The sequence below is a fragment of the Pinus tabuliformis genome, chromosome 7, assembly GCF_031772625.1.
Source record: "Pinus tabuliformis cultivar Carrire ecotype Pingquan chromosome 7, CPIR1, whole genome shotgun sequence".
In the NCBI taxonomy this organism is placed as follows: Eukaryota; Viridiplantae; Streptophyta; class Pinopsida; order Pinales; family Pinaceae; genus Pinus; species Pinus tabuliformis.
Window position 1 is genome coordinate 1,280,828,356 of NC_142293.1, and position 22,154 is coordinate 1,280,850,509.

The 22,154-nt window shown below is 37.7% G+C and overlaps 1 protein-coding gene across 1 annotated transcript in view; it reads right to left on the reverse strand.

Annotated features, from left to right (window-relative positions):
• Nucleotides 1–3,786, reverse strand: part of LOC149252176 (bifunctional UDP-glucose 4-epimerase and UDP-xylose 4-epimerase 1-like) — an 86,525-nt gene extending 82,739 nt beyond the window's left edge. Inside the window, exons 1-3 of the mRNA XM_089454090.1 lie at nt 3,526–3,786; nt 1,329–1,378; nt 1,047–1,099 (exon numbers count right to left, since the gene is read on the reverse strand). Of these exons, the coding sequence (XP_089310216.1) occupies nt 1,047–1,099; nt 1,329–1,378; nt 3,526–3,741 (319 nt within the window). The 5' untranslated portion in view covers nt 3,742–3,786. The remainder of the gene's footprint in view (nt 1–1,046; nt 1,100–1,328; nt 1,379–3,525) is intronic.
• Nucleotides 3,787–22,154: the final 18,368 nt, after the last annotated feature.

Genomic DNA, 22,154 nt, shown 5'->3' on the forward strand with positions numbered 1-22,154 from the left:
AGATTAGTTATAGCCTTAGAGTGTTAAAGTTTATGTGCAGGCATCGCTTCCATGATAAAACAGGTTTAATTTTGATTTATATAGATCAATATTCTTTTATTATTGCCTATATAAAACCCATTATTATCAAAATGGATCAAATTAAAGTCAGGGTTACGAGGGTGGAACCTCTGCGTTTCTTAGCTAGCATGGATGCGAGGGATTTAAATCATTTAAATATGTAATGTGTAGAGTTTCTATTAAAGGTTCTTAAAAGTTTCATATTTTTTAATACACCATTGATGCAAATATACTTTCATATTGAAATGATGTGCATGCGGTGGTCATAATATGCGTAATGGTATAAACTAGCAATTGTCCCAAAAGGTACAAAAAGAGGCCGATAGGATTATTAAATTAGAATTGTTGAATTTCTCTAAAAGAGATGTTGGTCCAAGTGCGCCAAAATCATGGAATGTAATAATTATAAGAATTTACATCTCTTTTTAGCGTAAAATTACCTTAAGTTAAAAAAACGGATAAAGTCAACACGTTCACAACCTCTGGCTTTGTAGCATGAAGAGCATTTCAACAAATTTTAAGAATTAAATAAGGTGAGACTGAATAATCTGAACAATGCCATGAAGTGGAATGGAATGCAAACGAAGGCTTCATTGAAATCCACTGACAATGAACAAGACTGCAATGCAATGTAGTGAATAACAAGAATCGAGTGGGGAGTGCTACGCTTCCCTGCTGTTTTGGTTTGTTCCCTACTTTCCACCACTCATACAGCTGTGAAATTAAATTAGAAAATATCAAGCTCTAATAATAACAAAGGGCATGCATGCAACCCAGCCCCTAAATGGAAACAATACTGGGTAATAATAGAAAGCTTCCCTTAACTTAAAAAATCTTCGAGCTTTATCCATTTGTAAATCTGCATACAAAGTTGGCTTTTGACAGCCTCATGCTTAGAAATCAATCATCCTTATAATGTGTAACCACTGTCTGTAAACTTGGCAATGGTATTACAGCTAATAAAAGTTTGATGGGCAACAACAAACCTCGAACCCCAGACGTATGAGCTGGTAATATTGAGCAATTATTTGGCTGGCCCCTGCAGGGTACAAGGTCATGACTTTAATTCAAATATGTTTTGTCCAAGGGAAACATCCAAATATGGCAAAAAAGAGGGCATACAAATGACATATGTAAAGGAATTATTTAGAATATTTTGTACCCAAGAAACAAATATAGAACATCAAAATAACAACAAGAAACATATAACATTTGATTTAGAATCTAGAATGCAAAATGTAACATGCATAACCAAACAATCTACTTACTTGGCCAATGAAAAAACCTTCTCTACATCCTCTTTGTTGCAAAGATCTCCCTGCAATCATAAGCACAGTTTAGTTTGATTATTCCTGTCATTTTAAGTACCAATTTTCTATCATTACACCCTAACCAAAATTTAATATATATTCAAATACATAAGTGATTATTCTTAAAAATAAATACAACTAATTTATAGACATTTCACAAAACTTACACACAGTTCAATTTGCAGAATTCAAGCATCATGACTTTTTGTTGAAATCAATGCAATCCAAAGGAGGTGAAAGGTACAACTAGTTAAAATAATCTATATAAAAAGTGAATCTTCCCAGAAACCACAGCAAGACAAGCCTTAAGAATTTATGAATAAGGATATATTTTAAGAAAATACGAAAGATAAGTCAGATCATCTAAGGACTTGCGCTTTGTCACCGTGCTTACCAAGTTGTTTTGTTGAAGTTAAAAATTTGTCAAAGTTCAAAGCCTCCAACTGAAATTATAGTGTTTTATAGGAATTCATTTTTTTAAACATGACTTCTTTGGGTTATTTAAAAGTAAATTAAAGTAAAATTAAAAAGTGATATCTTCAACTATCATACATTCTTGTCAATGCTCCCAATACATTCTCCCTTGTTTTTGCTGCTAAAGCGACTGTAGTCTGTGTGCCTAAACACCAATGGGAGCTGAAAAAGCATACAATATGTGCCTTTGCCTGAAGCAATGCAGTCTATGCCTGTGCCTGAAACACAAGCCACTGCCGAAAACCTGGAGACTGAAATAATTCTCCATGGATGTGCTTAAACCTGAATCAACCTGTCTGAAGACTGATCTGAGGGGCATACCAAGTTGAAACGATTGATTTCTTAGCTCAACCATGAATAATTATGTATATTAATGTTATATTAATGTATTCATATTCAGGTTCTATATATATATATATATATATATATATATATATATATATATATATATATATATATATATATATATATATATATATATATATATATATATATATATATATAAGTTAGGACAATATAAATTAACATAATAATGCCATTGAACAGATCAAGGCCATTGCATCCATGGGTGGTCATGTCTCTGCAGTAGTAGGAAGATAGGGCTTACCTACCACCAGAAATCCATTCATCATTAAGGAACATCGAATACTGTCTGGCCAAGGCATTACATTTGTGGCTGCCCTGCCTCTATATTTTCAGCAGGGAGGGAGAGCTTGCCTACCACCAAAAAATCTATTTAAAGAGCCATGAAATTAGATGTTTGTTCAACCAAACATAATTTCACCTAAGCTTATATCATTATGGAATTGTCTGGATGCCACAACCCATTATGATTTTAAGGGAAAATATTGCAATATCAATTGGAAAAGGGATTATTACATTTCTATTTGCTTGATTTATCAATGCGGGAGCATACTTAAATGAGGTACAGCATGATGAATATCTATCTGCCTGAATCTTAAAACATCTAATGTCTATTCCATTGAGGATAAATATACAAAAGCTATAATGTCATACTTACTCCTGTGCACCTTTCAGAGATCACTAATGGTATAATTAGTACTCAAAATAAACTGCCTAGTATGGCGTGCAGAAAATATTTCGGAATACAAAGAATGTCATTTCATGACATCAATGAAATTAGCGAACAAACTTTAGCTCCTATAATTTTGCCAGCCTATTAGAAACCCTTAGATCCTTATTCAGATTCAGAAGAACAGTTGGAAAAGGAGACTAAACCACCACATTCTTTTCAGAGAGATCTACCAATTCACAAATTTAGCTTCTAGTCGGTGCAGCCTTCCAGAAATTTTATTAAACAGTTCATATACATCCCATTCAGAAATGTTATCAAACATTAGACATGCATCCTATTTAGAGAGTTTATCGAATAGTTCCCCTACATCCCAGGTTTTCCAAACAGTTCTTATGCATCCCAGGTTTTTCAAATAGATCCCATGCATATCAATTCCATCAAATTGAACCCGGGTGGGTACCCTGATACTATAATTTAACAACCCTATCCACCAATGCAAGAATGCCGGAGAGATGTTCTGGACCATTTGAAACCAACCAACAAAAAATATAAATGAATGGAAAAACATCAACAATTAATTGAAAATACATGCGAAATGCAACTTGCAAGCTGAGCTAAATTTTGGCACAAGATGAAATTGCATACCAGAAAAAAGTGAAGATTTTGGCGGAAGCGCTGATCAACTAAATCCCTCACTCTGTTCACTGCTTCTTCAACAGAGTTATCTAAATTGTCGATGATATAAACCTCGTAGCCATCCTCGAGGAGCTGCAGGGCGGTGTGGCTTCCGATGAAACCAGCGCCTCCAGTCACCAGAATGCACTTGTTGAAGCCTTCCTCTGGTTGCCCTTGTGACCCCATCACCAATTTTGGTTTTGGTTTCTGCAATAGCGAAATTCTCTGAATGCTTCGATTGATATTCCTCCAATTATGATGAGTTTGTATTTATAGAGAGAAAATGGGGACAATTCTGCTAAAAATGGAACGCGGGAGGAGATGATGATGAAGCCCAGTAGGAGAGCGGAATCGAATGTGGGAGTATGGTGTTTAAAGGAGGCTTTGACAGAGGGCGAGCTTGTTCACGGCACTGCAGTAGCCTCTGTTTGTAACATGTTCCTATAGTTCCATAATAGGAAATGATAGTGAGGAAATGATAGTGCGGAAAGGCATGGGATTGATGATTTTTCCACAAGAAAAAGGGCAGGCTTTCTTGATTTTCGGTATAGAATCCTTTCTGGTGAGCTTTTGTGCTTTCTTGACTTTCTGTGCTTTTTTGATTTTCCATTGTTTCCTTTTCTAGTTTAGATCAATGGTTGAAAGTGTCTCACTTGATCAAACAGAGCAGGATAAAAGTGTTGACAAGGAAGTTGATGCATAGGAAGGCCTATCAGCCTAAAAATGAGCTGGGGAAGTGTCAAATTGAAGGGGCATATTACATATTTGTATGTTTATATAAAGAAAGGTGAATTATGTTTATGCATGGTGTAACTTTACCTAGAAGTAGCATAAGGTTAAATATATGCGGCGTATGCATAATATGAAGTAAGGCCGGATAAATTTTTATGCCACGTTAAATCATTTATACTTATGTAAAGTTGAAAGTGGGATTGATGCCGAGAGTATTATCATGGAATATAAAAATAACACATGACATGGGATGGACACTATTTTCCAGCTATGGGCATCGCTTCCACGAAAGAAGAAGGCTAGTATTTGAATTATTTTTAAAGGCCAGTGGTAACGAATATGAATGGAAGTCAAATGGTTACGGTGACCCAGATATATATATAATAGTTTAAAAGGGTGAGGTCACTTAGGCTTTATGAACAAAGTGAGGATTGCAGGTTAGACACGTGGAAGAAAAAAGGGCTAAGAAAGTCACTTTGTTTCCAATGAGATGATCAAGGAACTTTGGAAAGAGGAGTGAATCATAGAGAATTATATAAATATGAAGAGAGATTATGTATGCTGCAAAAGTATAGTTAGTTATCAACCAGTATAAGCTGGTTTAAGACAAGCATAATTTGAATATTCAGGTATGAAAGAATAGGGAAAAATTAATGAATTTTCCAAAGGTCAAAGGTAGTAGATTATAGCTAGTAAATCGGAATTTGGCATATGACCAATCATTAGAAAGATAATTCTGAGGATAAAATAGCCATGCACTCAGAAATTTGTTTTGTAGCTAAAAATTATGGAAACATTTGAGGAAAAACTATAAGAATTTTTCAAGGGACATAACGATTAACATGCTGCTATCTTTCCAAAGGAATAATTTTCAACTCAGGTAACCAAATAGTACAAGTAGATAGTCAATAGAGAGCTATTGACAAGGAGAACGATTTGGTCTACCCAAATTTGGAATTTGAGTAATAATTTAGGGTTAAATTCGTAAGGAAAGTTGTAGATGCAATTTCCAAAAAAACATCTTAATAGCAGACGGGAACCCAGAAGATGCCCAAAGGCCTTATAGTGACGAGGAAGCACTCAGGGAAAAAAATATAAGCGAGAGTAATAATGAAACTAAATTTAATGGTTATGGTATGGACCCACTAGAGGGGAGAGATTTGGAAGAAACGATCAAACGTCTAAAATTGGAAGTCCTCAGCTAAAAATGTGACAATGAAAAGCTAATGAAAGAACAAAAACATATTAATAATCGAGTTTTGTAGAGCCTAAATCAAATTCGGAAAGACTTGAGCCAACAAACTAAGTCAAAACTAGCATATGAGCACAGTGCCAGAACTAAGGAGAGGGGCACTGGGACTACAAGACATTCTATGAGTGATGCTCATCCACACCAACACACATTAAGGAGGACCAGAAAAATGACATATTCTACATCTAGATCCAAGACTAGTCCTAGTGTGTTTCCAACTTAGAAATGAAGCAAAAAATTAGATAATGAAAATTTGTAAGGGGAATTGAGAAAAATTAAGCCACCCACCTTTAATGGAGAGAACAAGAAAGGGGAGGAAAGAGAAACTTTGTTGTTGGAGATGAGAAAATATCTTCATCTCTTCATTTATTCCTCAAATATAGAGGCTATAATGGTCATATATCATCTAAAAGGAAAAGCTAGTCTCTGGTGGGAACAAATCAAGGTAGTCAAACACTTGGATGACAAATAGATCACTTGGGAAAAATTTAATGAAAATTACCAAAGGAAATATTTATCAAAAAGATAGTATGAATGAAAAATGCAGGAGTTTTTCAAGCTACAACTAGGACACATGACCATGGAAGGGTATGGTTGAAGTTGTGGAGTTACTGAGGTATGTCCATTTTATTAAAGATGAAAAGGTTGAAATTAAAAGATACATTAGTGTTCTATCGTCCTTTTATGATGATAAGATGAAATATGATGAACCCAAAACTGTGGAGGCGACCATGAGGAAAGTAGAACAACTATATGAGAAAAATAAAAATAGGACCATGTTGCATAAGTTTTTGGGAAATAAGAAAAGGAATTTTACGGAGAAAAGAAAGAAGTGTTATAAACCCTTTCCATTTAAGAATAACTTACAGTTGGGCTAGCAAACAACCCAAGTCTCTAACCAGCTAGAATGGGGAATTCTTCAAGTAAAAGGCTTCATCCCCCACCTATTAAATGTTGGGGCTATAAAGGAGATCATTGATTCAGAGATTGTCCTCATAAGGAAGAGAAGGTGAGTACTATGCATAGCATGCAAGCGACAACTACTGTGGATGATGTGGGAAGAGGCATGCCCAAAATTTATGCAGCCTTAGATAATCAACAAGTGGAGCATCAATCTCATATGATAGAAGTTGAAGGTAAGAGAAACAATCAACCAATTTCAATTTTAATTGATTTTGTAACCAACCATAGTTACATTAATGTGAATCTGGTTGAAAAAATTAATTTGAAGAAAAATAAATATTCCAAATCTTGCTTAGTACAGCTAGCTACAAGTATGAAGAGAAAGGTTATAGAATTAATTAGAGGTTGCCTGATTGAAATGAATGGGTTGGCAAAAACAACTAACTTGAATGTAATTCCATTGGGTGCTTGTGATTTCTTGACTCACATCGATTGGTTGGAAAATAACCATGCAATACTTGATTGCTACAGGAAGTCTTTTAAATGTATTGATGATGAAGCACATCAGAAACAGGTCAAAGGAACTCCTAGACCGATATCCATTAGAAAAATATCAACCATTCAATGGATTTTTTTTTTTTTGAAAGGATGCCAAATCCTTGCAGCTCATTTGGAGACAAATATGGACCAGCAAATTAATATAAGAAATTACCCATTGCTTCAAGAATTTCGTAATGTGTTTGCAGAAATACTCGGATTACCTCCAAGGAGGGAAATAGATTTCTCTATTGATTTAGTGCCAAGGGAATTTCTGATATATAAAGAACCATGCAGGTTGAGTATGCTGTTGCTTAAAGAATTAGATATGCAACTAGAGGAATTTCTAAAGAAGGGATATGTACATCCCAATGTATTACCGTGAGGTGCTCCATTTCTCTCTGTTAAAAAGAAAGATGGTACACTACGGTTCTGTATTGAATTACGACAACTAAATAAAGTCACTATTAAAAATAAATACCCGCTATTGAGGATTGATGATATTTTTGATCAGCTATAAGTAGAAAAAATGTTTTCCAAAATTGATTTAAGATCTGGGTATCACCAGCTATGGATTAATGGAGAAGATATCATTAAAACAACATTCTGAACTCGTTATGGGAATTATGAATTTGTTGTAGTACCTTTTGGCTGATCTAATGCACCGAGATACTTTATGTGTTTAATGAAAGGAGTCTTCAAGGAATACTTAGATAAATTCGTCATTGTGTTCTTAGATGAAATCCTAATATATTAAAAAACCAAAGAGGAACATCAAAAACACTTTAGATTGGTTATACAAGTACTCAGAGAGCATCAACATTACACTAAGCTGAGAAAATGTTCATTTTATCAGACATATCCACTATTTGCGTCACATTATTTCAGAAGATGGGATAACTATGGACCCATAGAAAATTAAATCTATCAGAGAATGGCCAGCCCTAAAAAATGTTATAAAAATGAGGTCTTTTTATGGGTCTAGCTCAGTATTATAGGAGATTTATCGAAGGGTTTTCCTAAGTTGCATATCTAATCAAAACTTTGCTTAAAAAGGGTGTAAAATTTGAGTGGACATTTGAATGTGAATCATCCTTTCAACATTTAAAATTTCTATTAACTAGGGTGGCAGTATTAAAAATTGTTCATCCAAACAATAATTTTTTAGTGTGCACAGAAGCATGCAAAGAAGGATTGGGGGGTGTTCTCATGCAAAATGGTAGGTAATTTGCTACAAGTCCAGAAAGTTAAAAGATCACGAAAATAATTATTTTTCCCATGACTTGGAGGTTTTAGCTATCATTCACGTATTGAAAATGTGGAGCCATTACCTCGTGGGAAAAAGATTTGAATTGCACACTAATCATTATACATTGCGACATTTATTTGAACAACCAAATTTAAATGCATGGAAAATCCAGTGGCTCGAATTGCTGGCAGAATATGATTTTGAAATTAAATATATTAAGGGGAAAGAAAATTGGGTGGCTGATGTACTTAGTCGAAGATTACATGTTATGCATGTCATATCAATTAATAGCTATGAAATTGATTTGATGGGAATAATTCTACAGGTTGGTAATTTAGACCCGAAATATATGAAGATTAAAAATAATTTACAACAAGGTGCAACAAATGAGAGCTTCTAATATTTTGAATTAGGTCCGAAGAACATTTTCTTATATAAAATAAGAATTTATGTGCCATATGTTCCAGTAGTTAAAGAAATAATTCTGCATGAAATGCACAGGGTACTATATGTTGGTCACCACGAGTTTCATAAAGCATTGAATACAACTAAGAAACAATTTTACTGGCCAAGTTTAAAGAGGGAAGTGGCTAACTATATAGCTGGGTGTATGGAATTCCAACGGGTGAAAGCTGAGCATAAACACCCGGCTGGTTTACTATAATCAATTCCCATCCTGGAGTGGAAATGGGAGACAATATCCATTGATTTTATTACTAGTTTGCCAATGACTCCATAATGGTTGTAGTTGATAATCTTATAAAGTCTTCCCACTTAATTCCAGTGAGGTCAATGCATAAAGCAAAAAATATTGTAGGAATTTATGTGCTGGAAATTTCTAGCCTTCACGGGTTGCCTAAGGCAATAATTTCTGATAGAGATCCAAAATTCACATCTAACTTCTAGATCAGATTATTTAAAGGATTGGGTATCAAATTAAACTTCAGTACAACATATCTTCTTGAGCTTCATGGACATAATGAATGGGTAAATCAAATAATTGAAGAGATGTGGTGGATGTATGTGATAGATAAGCCATCCAAATGTGAGGACTACCTCCATCTAGTGGAATTTTCGTATAATGACGAGTACGAGGCATTATTAAAAATGATCCCATTTGAAGCTATATATCTCAGAAAATGTAATACTTTGGTTAGTTAGAGTAACCTAGTGGATAGAATTATGGTGGGCCCTGAATTGCTCAAATACATGGAAGAGCAAATGGTTAAAATCAAGAAAAATTTAAAAGCTTCCCAGGATAGGGAGAAAAGTTATGCTAACAAGAATAGGAAAAGCGAGGAATTTAATGTAGGAGATCATGTATTTTTGAAAGTAAAAGAGAAAAATATCTTATTAAAATTGGGAAATTGTGCCAAGCTAGCAGCTAGATATTGTGGGTCGTTTGAGATCCTGGAGAGGATAGGTCGTGTTGCATATAGGCTTGCATTGCATGCATATCTACATATTCATGATGTATTTCATGTTTCATTGCTTAAGAAATATGTTTCAGGCACTAATCACATTGTTGATTTGAAAATGATTGAGGTGGAACCTGAGGGAGATTTCCAAGTTCAACCAGTGCGGATTTTAGACACCAAAGTAAAGGTGCTCCGGAATCGAGCCATAGCCATGGTAAAGATAAAATGGACCATGTTCGGTTCTGACGATGCAACCTAGGAACAAGAAGAGGTTGTGAGGGTAGAATACCCTCACATTTTTTATTGATATAATGTATATGTTATATATTTGTATATAAGATGCACTCTGCACAATGCATAAAATAACAGGGGAGGAAATGTAATGCCCCAACCTATTTTGATGATGTAAATACATGTACCTTTTATATTAGGCTAGTGGGTTGGAAATACTTTATTTACCTGCATGCCCATGTAGTTCCAACGATATTGATATGCTTGTTTTGGCTAACTAGCTGGAGGAGCCATGATGTGAATATAATAAATATTGTAAATATACATATCCTTTAATATTAATAAAATAAGGCTAGCTGCAGAGCCACTCTACAAAAAGAGTATGTGGGGGGGGGGGGGGGGGGGGGAGGGGGGGGGGGTGGCGCACAACTCCAAGGAAAAAGGAAATGGTTGGATATTTTTTGGTGAAAAGTGCACTTGGGACCCATGAGGGTTCTAGAGGGTGCCACATGGAAAGTTAAGCCATGCATATATAAAGAAGTGTAGGTTGGATATTTTGGGGGTGGGTTTGGTCAATGAGTCCTGGGGGGAAGGACTCTGATACTGATTGACGGCTAATGGGTCCTGGGATTGGACTCTGGACTAGTCAGGGTGCATTATTAAGTTGATTGTGCCTTATGGATGCATCTTGTTTTTATGATATGACCCAATGTCGATGATTTATGGTCTGGAGGATGCCTGGAGCCCTAAAGAAACAAGGTTGTTGGGTAGGCACCCATGTAATTAGCTTGGACAGTGTTTGCAGCCCCGAAGCAATGTGACTATTGGATTGGCACCTTGGTCTTGGAGGTATGGATATTTTTTAGTTATCGTTAGCTTTGGAGTTGTCGTCATAACTCCAGGGTGACCTGCTGGCTAAGATTATGAACCACTAGGTCTATAGCTAGGAGGAACATGGAGAGCCCGTAGCTATTCAACTCATTATTATAGATAAGTAGCATATTCCCTTACATTTTTATGTGTATTATTTTTATGTACAATTATGCATCTCAGTGATAAACCCTAATTGGGCTAATTGTTGTATTATATATATTGTGTCTTTGTGTTGATCCCTATAATTTGTGTATTAGTGGGCTGAATTAATCTGAATTTTGGTTTCGCATAATTACATGAATTCTTCTGTTATGGTGCTTAATTGTTGTTATTTTTGATGTGGAGAATATATGGTAAATTGTGTTGCATAATTAATTATAATTGCATGGCACAAGCTAATTATGTTGTAAAATTTTTCTGCATTTTCATGTATTTATTGCATAATATTGTTGGTTAGCGTTCCAAGGTAGGGTCAGGGACACTACATTATGTGTCTAAAATAATTGGACCCTATACAAAACCTATCTCCTCTTTTTTATCTACCTTCCATGCAATTGAATGTATTTTGAAAGCCATTTCTTTAGCTATGATCTTGTATGAGATACTAAGGAAAGTAATGAGACTCTAGCCTCTAATGGTGCCCCTAGCTACATTCTTGGTAATGTCGTTACTAAGACCGTGATTGAGAAATTTAGATAGCCCTCTAGTACAGAATTATTCAGTTGTCAAACAATAGAAATCATCCTGTATTGTGTCCAACATGGCCTTGTAGAAATGACAACCAAGTCCATCCATTCTTGATGAAAGAATCACAACAAAGGCCGTCCATTCATGATGAAAAAATTAGAACATCCATTCCTGATGACTTGATATTCTTCATGGAACTAAGAGCTAAAAAAACTGCTCTCTTTTGAGAAGTCACTATCTATTTGGCTCAATCACTACAAAAATATATAGAAATCTTGTGTGGAATGACTCTACAATGAGCGTTCCTTCCATCCACCACACGATCCATCAATGCATAAGAGGAAATATTTTGAAGATGCAATCAAAACACACCTTTGACCTTGTTTGATCCTCTACAAGAGATCCATCCCCTTCATGAAAACCAAGGGTCTTGTAACTACCACTTTTCTTTTCATGTAGTCGAAGTAGACTTTGGAATTCAGATCCCTCTTCCCTCTTCAAAAATCCACTATAGTCAAGAATCCACCCTGGCACCCCTTCTAATTTAGTCCCCTTCGATACGAGCTTTCATTTCAAACCGTATAGTGCCCCCTTGAAGGACTACAATGTGGAGATCCCTCTCAAGGAAAATGTGTATCTCCTTAAGTGTAACTAGAGCATCCTCCAACTCTTTTTTCCTATTGTGGGTCATCATTTTGTCTTACCCATTCTATTACAAAGAAGATATTTCTCATACCCATCCTTATGTTTCCTTTTCTTTTGAAGTTGTTGTCATATGATTTTAAAAATCACATCCTTGCACTGTGGTCATTTGTTTTATTTGGATTTTCCCCATTAAATCAATGATATCATAGATTGTTAAAATGGACCTATGGAAATGATGAATTTGTAAACCAAAAATAAACCACAAGCTCTAATATTTTAGAATATTGAAGGGGTAACTCCACAACTACTATCATGAGGTTTTTTTTCATCTAACATAAAAACTGATTGCTTCTTACTTTTAACTAGGTCAATTCCTAGCATTGACATTTATTAAAACACTAACACACACTCATGATTCTTCTTACCTCACAAACCTACACTTTAAGTGGTAAAGCCTTAAAACACATATACAACCTTTAGGGGAACTAAGAGGGTTTGTTCGTTGTCACCACAATAATTTCCTCTCTCACTTTTGGCCATCTATCCCCTGGAACAAGGGGGGTTTCCTTAAGTAAAATAAGAGATAGATTTAGAAATAGATTGTGATGGAAGACTGAGATTACTGGGGATTAGTGCCTATCTAATTAGGGAAAATGGATTCAATTGGAAACCTTCATAGGGTTTGAAATTGTGAAAGTGGATGGCATGATAATGTTGTTACAACATGCCAAAAAATCAACCTATGATTTTTTGTTTCTAGATTACAGAAAATTACATAGAGGGCTCTTACAAAGGTGCTACTTAATACACATGCATTGCAACAATAGGGGTGATTTTACTACAAACTACAAATCATTCCTACCTTTAACTAAAATGACAATACTAAATTGTCTATCTTAAGAGTAATTGGAAAACGAAATTGGTAGGAACACCTCAACCAAATCCCTTCTTCGAATGATGGACTTCTCCCTAATATGAATCCTAATTTTGTTCTAAAATTTTGATGGATTTCTAGCAACAGAAAAACTACAATATGGATGCAATGATGACCCTCATAATAGAAGAGAAATCCTTGAACTTTCGTTCTCAAGTAGATATTCAACTAGGTTCATAGGGGAGTTCCCCTTTAATCCATCCATGTCTTTAAAATGGAGAGACATTATGTGTGATTAGTTTTTTCATCCTCGTAGCCAAAATGTTCCCATGAAATGGGTGTATTTCACCAAATACTAGGGTTTGTTGTTCAACTTGTATGTCATATAGGAATGATTTTCAAGGTAGCTTCATCACATCCACTTCCATTAGAGTAACACTATCTGTCAAATCAATGAGGAGCTCTTTAAGATGTGGGATTTTTTTATTAGAGTAGAACACGAAGGATTTTGCACTTTTCTAGATGCCCAGGCATGCAGAAAATCAGAGATCAATCACTTAGCCATAATTATTTTAATAATTATTTTTTTTCTTAATGTTCACATAGGAAAATTTAAAATGTACTATGTCAACAAGACATTAGATCTTAGCCATTGATCTTGGAAGTTCAAGAGGAAATCTTAGCCCTTGAATTCTTCTAGAAGGCGAAATTTCAGTTATAAAAAGAAGGTAAGCGTAGAAGTAAAGCATATTGATTTGGCATCAATAAGTGTTCTAGTGATCAGATCGAGAAAATTATTTTTCATTATGTTCAACTCACCCTTCAAATAAAGTTCAACATCCAAGTTGAGGAGACAGGGCCATACAACCTGGGCATCAAATCAACAACATATTGAGGTCTTTCTGGGGGCACAAAGGTTGTCGTACAACTTGGTCGTACAATATGGACCGACGGTACAGGCCATACAACTAGATTGTATCGGCTGTGACACTTGTAGAGGAAAAAAGTAGGCTGAGAAAGGGAGTTGTTGAAGAAGGCAGGGCAAAGAAGAAAGGGTTTCTCACCCAATTGTAAATATCCTAAAGAATTTTATGAACAATAAAGAACATAAATCTACAATATTTCCCCAGATTTTGGGTTTCCTAGGTATGTTTGGTGTCCAATACTTTTATGTGTGTAGTTTTTCTTCAGATTTAATTTTTGTTGTCCATGTTATGGTTAGATACTCAGCTGTGTTTCATTTTAAAATTTCGTATTAGAATTTTTTCTTTGTATTTATGAGTATTAATTTCTAGATAACTGAAAATCAGATATATTAGGTTAAGAAAACTAGCATGGTATAAGAGCTATAATGTTTTGTTGAAGCTAGAGCACATGGTTTTCTTCTCAAAGAGTAGCTTCAACATTCAAACGAAGTATTATTACTAGTTATACTTAGAAATTAGGGTTTCTAGACAAAAATGACGTACCAGGGGCTAAACTTTGAGGACATATTCGAGGGTGCATCCAACTATTGTTTGTGGAGAGAAAGGTTGACATGGTGCTTGACGAGTAGAGCATTTGGGAGTTCATGGAAAATGTCATAGCTTTGCTCACAGATCCTTAGCAATTAGCTCAACACAACAAGAAAGATGCAAAGTCAAGGATAATCTTTTTGGATGTAGTCAATGACCACATCATTCCCCACATGGATGGGAGGAATATAACCAAGGAAATGTAGACAACCATAGTTGGTCTCTAACAAGGTACCAGTGAGAACAAAAAAATTATGTTGAAAGGTGAATTGAGGATAATTAGAATGACTAAGTCATACACTATGGTGTCATACCTCACCAAGTTGACCCAACTAAGAGATGAATTGGCAGAAGTGGGAAAAACAACTCTAGATACAGAGTTGCTGTGTTTTGCTGTGATGTAATTCATCAAAACCTGAGAGCCTTTTCTAAATGGGGTATGTGCCATGGAGAAGCTTCAGGATTAGGAGTGACTCTGGAGTGATTTTTTCCAACAACAACTTCAAAGGCATACATTGCGAGTTCTCATGCCTAGATTGGGGCCAAGGAAAACTTTGCTCTAGCTGGCAGGGCAAGTCAAATGACAAGAACTGTAGTGGGGGAAGCGAGTTTGTTGTGGGAAAAAATGCCTATGCAGGACGATCCTATCCACCTAAGGTGTGACAGTGCCTTAGCAACAAACAGAGACAGCTATTCTGGTTTCTTCCTTTATGAAATGTGAAAGAGGAGAGATCAATGGACTTACCGGTGTCTTCCGTTTGTCCCTCGATCCAGATCCTCTTCTCTTTGGGTGTTCACAGCTACTTGCCCCCTCGCTTGCCCAAGAGAAAAACTACTTGATTCCTGTGAGATCACAAGAGAACAGCTACTTGCGACAAGAGAACAGCTACTTGTGACAAGAGAAGAACACAATACAAAGGCAGATATTCATATTCATAAATGATTCAGGATTAGAAATAAATCAAATACACTAATGCAATCATACATCAAAGATACATCAGTATATAGGAGAAAACCAAGATAGCTTTATTGATAAATAACAAGGTTCAGGAAGAGATACAACCCAGAGGGCTCCAATCCAGCATCTCCTTCCCAGCAGAATGGAATTCCTATCTTCACCTCCCTTCAAAGCATTAAGGACCCAATGATTCCAGTCTCAAACCAATAGCAATTCTTTGCAATAACAAAATTCCAGCCTCTGGATCTCATGGAGGAGAGATCCATATATAGATGTTTGGAGAGAGGATGAATCAGCTTGAGATCTGACTAGTGTCCTCTCCCTCTGTCAATTCTTGATTCCACTTGGAGGTTCTTGCTTCCACTTGGAGATTTGGAACCTCTTACTCATCACCAGTCGAATTCCCTGAGGCATGTGTCATTTTGGAAGCTTCCTGGGTTTTGACACCTTGAGGAATGAGCCTGCCACATGTCCAATCTCGCTCAGCGCAGGTAGCCAGTGTTGGAGTTGACATTCAGCGCAGGTAGCCAGTGTAGCCATTGACATTCAGCGCAGATGGTCAGTGGAGCAGTTGAAATGATCTTGAATTGACTTGTTTTTGAGCAGTTTCAGGTGGAGAACTTCTGTGAATTGTTGTGGTTTGTTAGCCTTGTTCCTCTAGGGGTAGGAACAACATGTTTAGGGACTTTGGATCCCTAAGATTATGGACATTTCATGCTCAATGTTGTAAGGCACAAAAATGTCTATAACAGTTGCCCCCTAAAGTATGAGGCCGTTTATCGGGTGAAATGCTTTATCCAGGAGGGTCCGAAGTTCATCCAACTGCTGGGAGGAGACCTGTAATAAGATACAATACAATACATTATTTTTTCATACTGCTTTCATGATCTAGCTGAGGCGTGCATTCCCATGCTCAGCTTTATAAATTCATTTTCTGTACATAGAACAGACAATCGTCTGATGGTAGACTGATAATTTTGATGAAATTATCATCCTTTGAGTAGGATGATTGTCTGCTACAATGATGTACATGTCAAATGTCTTTATCTTTCCTGAATATATATCGCAGCCCGGATGGATGAAACTAGATCCGGGGTCTTCAAACTTGTTCGATCTTCACTCTAAGTACAAGTCGATCCATGTGAGAATTGTTCTGAAGTCGAACATGGAAAGACATCGCTTGATTACCGGTCAATGATGTAAACCGTTAACAAGCGCGAGAGGAATCACCGATAATGATAATGACCCTCAAGGTACTGCAGTACAATTCTCGTGGTGTGAATAAAGGACTTGGTGTCGAACACCATGCAAAATCTTCTGGTCGAAGGTCATTGATGTATACCTGTCGCCAGAAGTGAGAAACTTGCCATTGAGGCATGCAAGCTTCAAAGTACTGAAGGGGTTGTTCCTAGATCAACTTCTTGGATAATGAGCTGATGTCGACAAGAAGTGATCCATCAAAGGAGGGCCTTAATGAATCCCACATCAGTGACACGGAACGGAGCTAATGATTTTGATGGAGGTGAAAACGATCTGTGACATATGATTCAGGGTGGCGGTCATGAATGGATGAAGGATAATGTATGGTAGTGGATAGGACCTGGTTGACTCTTTCTGAACGACTTCTCTTGAACATATGGTGACACTGATGCGATGGATTGGTAGCATTACCCCAAATATGGATGGTATGGCGAGACCATGGTGATGTGACCGGTGAATGAAACAACCCAACCCGATTGTGGTATGGAGGAAAAGTGTCATGTTCAAGAGCGACTTGCTACAATCAAAGTTTTCTTTAGTTTCTCCCAATTTTTCCCCAGTCATTGCTGACCAGTAACTCTTTATTTTCGTCAAGCTTGAGGAGGATAACATATGCTTGTTCTATAACTTGCCCTTCAGGCAAGCCCATCGCTATGTTTTAACGAGCCTAGCGATAGTGAAACTCGTTCTCGTCTAAAGACAAGTTTGTCGCTATTTAATGATTTTAACGAGTCTAACGACAAAGACAACTCGGTTCCTTTTCATTTTTAGAGAGTTTGAAAAGGTACGTAAAGTTAACTCCAAAATTCCTTTTTCATCATCTAATCCCTTAAGTCCGAAAAAGTATAAAACAATACAGAAGGGATGAATTTTCGATAGTTTTAACGAGCCGAACAAAATAAGCGCTCGATCTTTTTGTGCAATAATCCCTCAGGTCTAAAAAGATTAAAATCTAGAGGAGGGATAGCACTTCCGGTCACTTTAACGAGCTGGAAGGCCAAAACTCGGCAATATTTTCATATTTTACGAGTCAGTTGAAAAGAGCTTAAAGAAGACTCGTCTTTTGAGGAACGAGTGATAAACAGGGTTAGCAGCTGATTCCAGGTACAGGTTGGAATTTTCCAATCACGGCAGTGTCACAAGGATGGCTAGGTGAAATCACTCTTCGCAGCTGTTCCTCAAAATGGGTAAACAATCATATGGAGGTGAACGATCGGCCAAATGAAAAGTGGAGGTGATGGTGCAAACACGACCAAGGCTTTGATGGCTAATGATATTACATTCACAGTGGTTATTTACCAGGTGGTGCTTATGTTTATTTTTTAATGAGCATGAAGTCCGCGTTAAAACTGCTCAAACTTATGTTTATTTTTTAACGAGCATGAACTATGCGCTAAAACTGCTCGGATCTTGCGTTTATTTTTTAACGAGCATGAACTTTGTGCTAAAACTGCTCGATCTTATGTTTATTTTTTAACGAGCATGAACTATGCGCTAAAACTGCTCGATTATACCAGTCATATGATAAGAGTGTCTCATCAAGATTCTATTTTTTAAGGAGCTTCATCTCACTAAGCTTTGCTCTGCATCCTTTCTTTATGCAAGTTCGGAAACGACTAATCCTACGAGTTTAAAGGGTTAGACCTACAGGTTTAAAGGGAGGACCTAAAAATTTAAAAAATAAATAGTCACCCCTTGCTTGCATTCCAAAAGGTTTGCATGCCCCCAGGCATAAAGTATGATTTCAAAGTTACCTCTACTTCTTTTCCGTCAAAACATTTGTTTTAACGAGAGAGGCTTACCTCTTTCAGGTTACCCAAAGATTGTCTCGTTAGTAGTTTAAACAAAACACTTCCTCGGCAATATCTACCGAAATAGACAAAGGTGAGTGAAAAATAGTTTATTTCACTCACATAACTTTGACAAAAGAATCTTATTCTAGAACAACCCGCTTCCTAGATGGACGGGGTACGGACTAGTCATATTCTCCCGCGGAAACCTACCCTATACCCAAAGTTCGCTGCCGAAGCAGACTAGGACGCATGCCCCCTGGGTTCCAGTCATATCCTCCCAGATTACTCGTGCTCATCAGGAGGACAGACCGTGGGTTGAGACACTTCTTGTGTGAATAGACCATTTAGGGATGGTTCATGACTATTTGCGATGCGTGATCCGGGGAATGAAAGTTGGTCCACGAGCTTGACCATTCTTCCTTCATGCGGAAAACACATTACTCTAAAGAGTGATGAGACGATGGCTCCCATGCAATATATATAGTCTCGTCCAAGGAGTAGGTTATAATCCAAGGGTCCTTGAACGACCATCACGTTCATTTGAACGGTCTTCCCTTTCAATGTTATGGGCACATTGGGGAGGATCCCTAAAGGTCGACTGGTTCCTTTATCAAAGCCTGATAGATTTCTCATTTTAGGCAAAAGCGCTGGCGAACCAAGCGCTTTCCAAGCAATAGAGGAAAGGATACTCACAGATGCCCCTTCATCAATAACTGTGCCAGCCATTACCATTCTGTATATTTGGACAATAATTCTGAATGGTATGCTAGCTGGCAAGCGGGGTCTGCCTAGTTGGTTCCAGTCAAAGGACACAACCAGGTTGCTTGGTGGTGGGACCGAATAGACGGCCGGATATCGCTCTGATGAACTTCCTTCCTGCGATAAAGGAATGGTGGCATTGCCCCCTTGATCATCAGATTCAGTGTTGATGAAGAGAATTTGGATGGTGTCATCTTTATTCTCCTCTGTGATGGTGTCATTCGAAGATAGAGCCTCTGAAGGCAAAACCGGGTCAACTTCCGTTTCAACCTTTAGACTTTCGTCAGGTGTGGATTCAGACGGTTCATCTTCAATGACAGGTGCTTCGGCTGACCACCTAGGCGGGTCAGCCGGGTTCTCAACTAGCGAAGGACTCGGCAGGAGTCTTTGATATCCAGGAGGAAGTTGCGCTCGTAAAATCGGGCGATCTTCCAGAACTCTTTTTGCCTCATCTAAGAAGGGACAACGGTGGATGGCGTTATCGCCTTCACACAGTTTGCAGGGAAATCTAGCGTTCCCTCTTTGTCCTGTGGCTTCACTTCCACTAGTTGACGGTGAGCAGTCAACATGGCTATCATAGGTCGACGCTACCGAATTGTGAAAACAGGGGGACCAGTCTCTTAGTATCCGGGGGATACAGGGACAATCTCTGTGGAAGTGGTCTCCCTTGCATATGACACATGGCGATTTAGGCCTTGCCAGTGCTGTGTGTGGATTTTTGTCAGACGACACTTGTTTGCCCCCAGTCGCCTTTGGCTCCTTCTTCTTCTTCTCTTTCTTCTTCTTCTCCTTCTTCTCCTTAGGAACTCGGTTTTTTGTTCTACCAGTTCCGTCAAGCGAAGAGGAAGGAGGGGAGGAAGAATTAGAAGTCGAAGGCTGGTGGGCAACTCTGGTCTGGTCTAACTGTTGACTCGACTGTTCAGGAGTGGTGGTGTTCTGAACAACATTGGTTGAAAAAAGCCAGACTGGTAGGTCAATTGTCAATCCTGGAAGTGACAAAGTGGCCATGTGGGGCGCACCAACATCTCCCCAAGAGGAGAAGGGACTAGGATTTCCACCAAGGGGAATTCCTTGGTTGGTGTGCTCCATCTTTTCAACCTAAAGATCAACGCGGGAATGAAGGGTGATTGTTCCGTTTAAAATAAATTGTTAACGACGCTTTAGACACAACTTGCTTTTTCACTTTTAAAGAGTCGAGAAAAAGCTAAAGATGACTCTAGTCTCCTTCGATGTTTTAACGAGCCCGAAGTGACAAATGCTCGGATGGACTTTTTCTGTTATAGAGTCTGAAAAAGGCCAAAAGAAACTGCTCTGGAGTTCTAGGCAGAGGGTGTGCCAAACTTTTCGCAAAACCGCAGAATACTTTTTAGGGTACGAGCGGTCGATCTTCGTGAATGCTGTGTTCACTGCATTGCGATCAGTAGGGCGGCCAACACGGCTTCCTAAGGATAAAGGATATATGCCTATAGGGGTCTCCCAATATATACGCGACGGTACGTGGGAGCACAATCCGTACTAGCACTATCGTCCCTCAGGAGGAATCACCCACCTTCCACGAGATCGACAGTCACTAGGCTTAATGACGCCGGAACACGTCTCTAGCCTAGACCTCTATGTTGTGCGTTATGTTGCAAAGCGTTGTTAGGTTCATTCAGTTTATTTTAGGTTGATCTTTTTAGAAGTTTGCCTTTCAAGGTTCACCACGAGATGTATGGTACAATTCCTAAATGCAGTCTAAGATGATAAACAAGCTTTATTATCTTTTCAACTTTGAAAATCCTAGCTACTAAGGGAAAATAAAGACACCATCTTTTCTCAAAGAGCAATCAGCACACTCTAATGCACTGTTCCTAAATCAAGCATGCAAACTTATCAAAATGCAAATGCACAATGCAGGTGTTTGTTTTCCGCTTTCTTAGTATTGATGCCTACAAAGAAAGCTTTTTGTACAACTTTGAATTTGCTTTTAAATGACAAATACAAACAGGTTTACTTTTTTCGAAATCAACAAGGGTAGAAGAGATTACAACACTTTGCGACTTTTTAAATGAACAGCTTGTTTCGACACTTAAAAGAGACAAACTCAAACCAATAAGCAAAAGTAAATGTATAATCAACTGTAAACAACCAATGAACTCTCTCCTAAGATCACAATCAACAGATCTGAATCAAGGGCTACAGGATGATTATTTCACTCATGCAAAGGAAAACTGTAAATGATGCCACAAACACATAAAAACACTCACAGTCTTTTTGTACAAAAGGAGGCAGAATTTAAGCAGAGAAAAGGAGTTATCAGACTGGTACCTATGCTGGTTACAGGCTGCAAAAAACAGAGATCAAAACAGGGCAACAGACAGCAGAGAACCTCAGCTACACAAGGCAAGACTGGTTCAACGCAACCTCAACACTGTGGTTTTGAAATTCAACGCAGGTAGCCTTCACGGGAACTGCGTTGAAATGCAGAATGCCTTCACAACAGTTGCACTGAAGGAGAAACTCTCGTTTCCCACAGGTTCTGGGTCACAGATTGCTCAATAATCAACAGTTTCAGGCGAAATCAGAAACACAAGCAAGGTATAATCAAAGGGATTCTTTAAGAGGGTACTAATATCTATCACAAAGGATCATCAAATCATTTGTGAGTCCATTGTTCAGATCATAGACAAAATCCAGTGAAGGATCAAGGCAGCAACTGTCTACTTTGCAACTGAGAATAACAGAAGCAGTTCGATTGTTGCTGTTGAGTCTATGAGGTAAACAATGATAGAAACACAAATAAAATGACTAAAAAAAATCTCCCCAGTGGAGTCGCCAATTTGTTGTGGGGAAAAATGCCTATGCAGGACGATCCTATCCACCTAAGGTGTGACAGTGCCTTAGCAACAAACAGAGATAGCTATTCTGGTTTCTT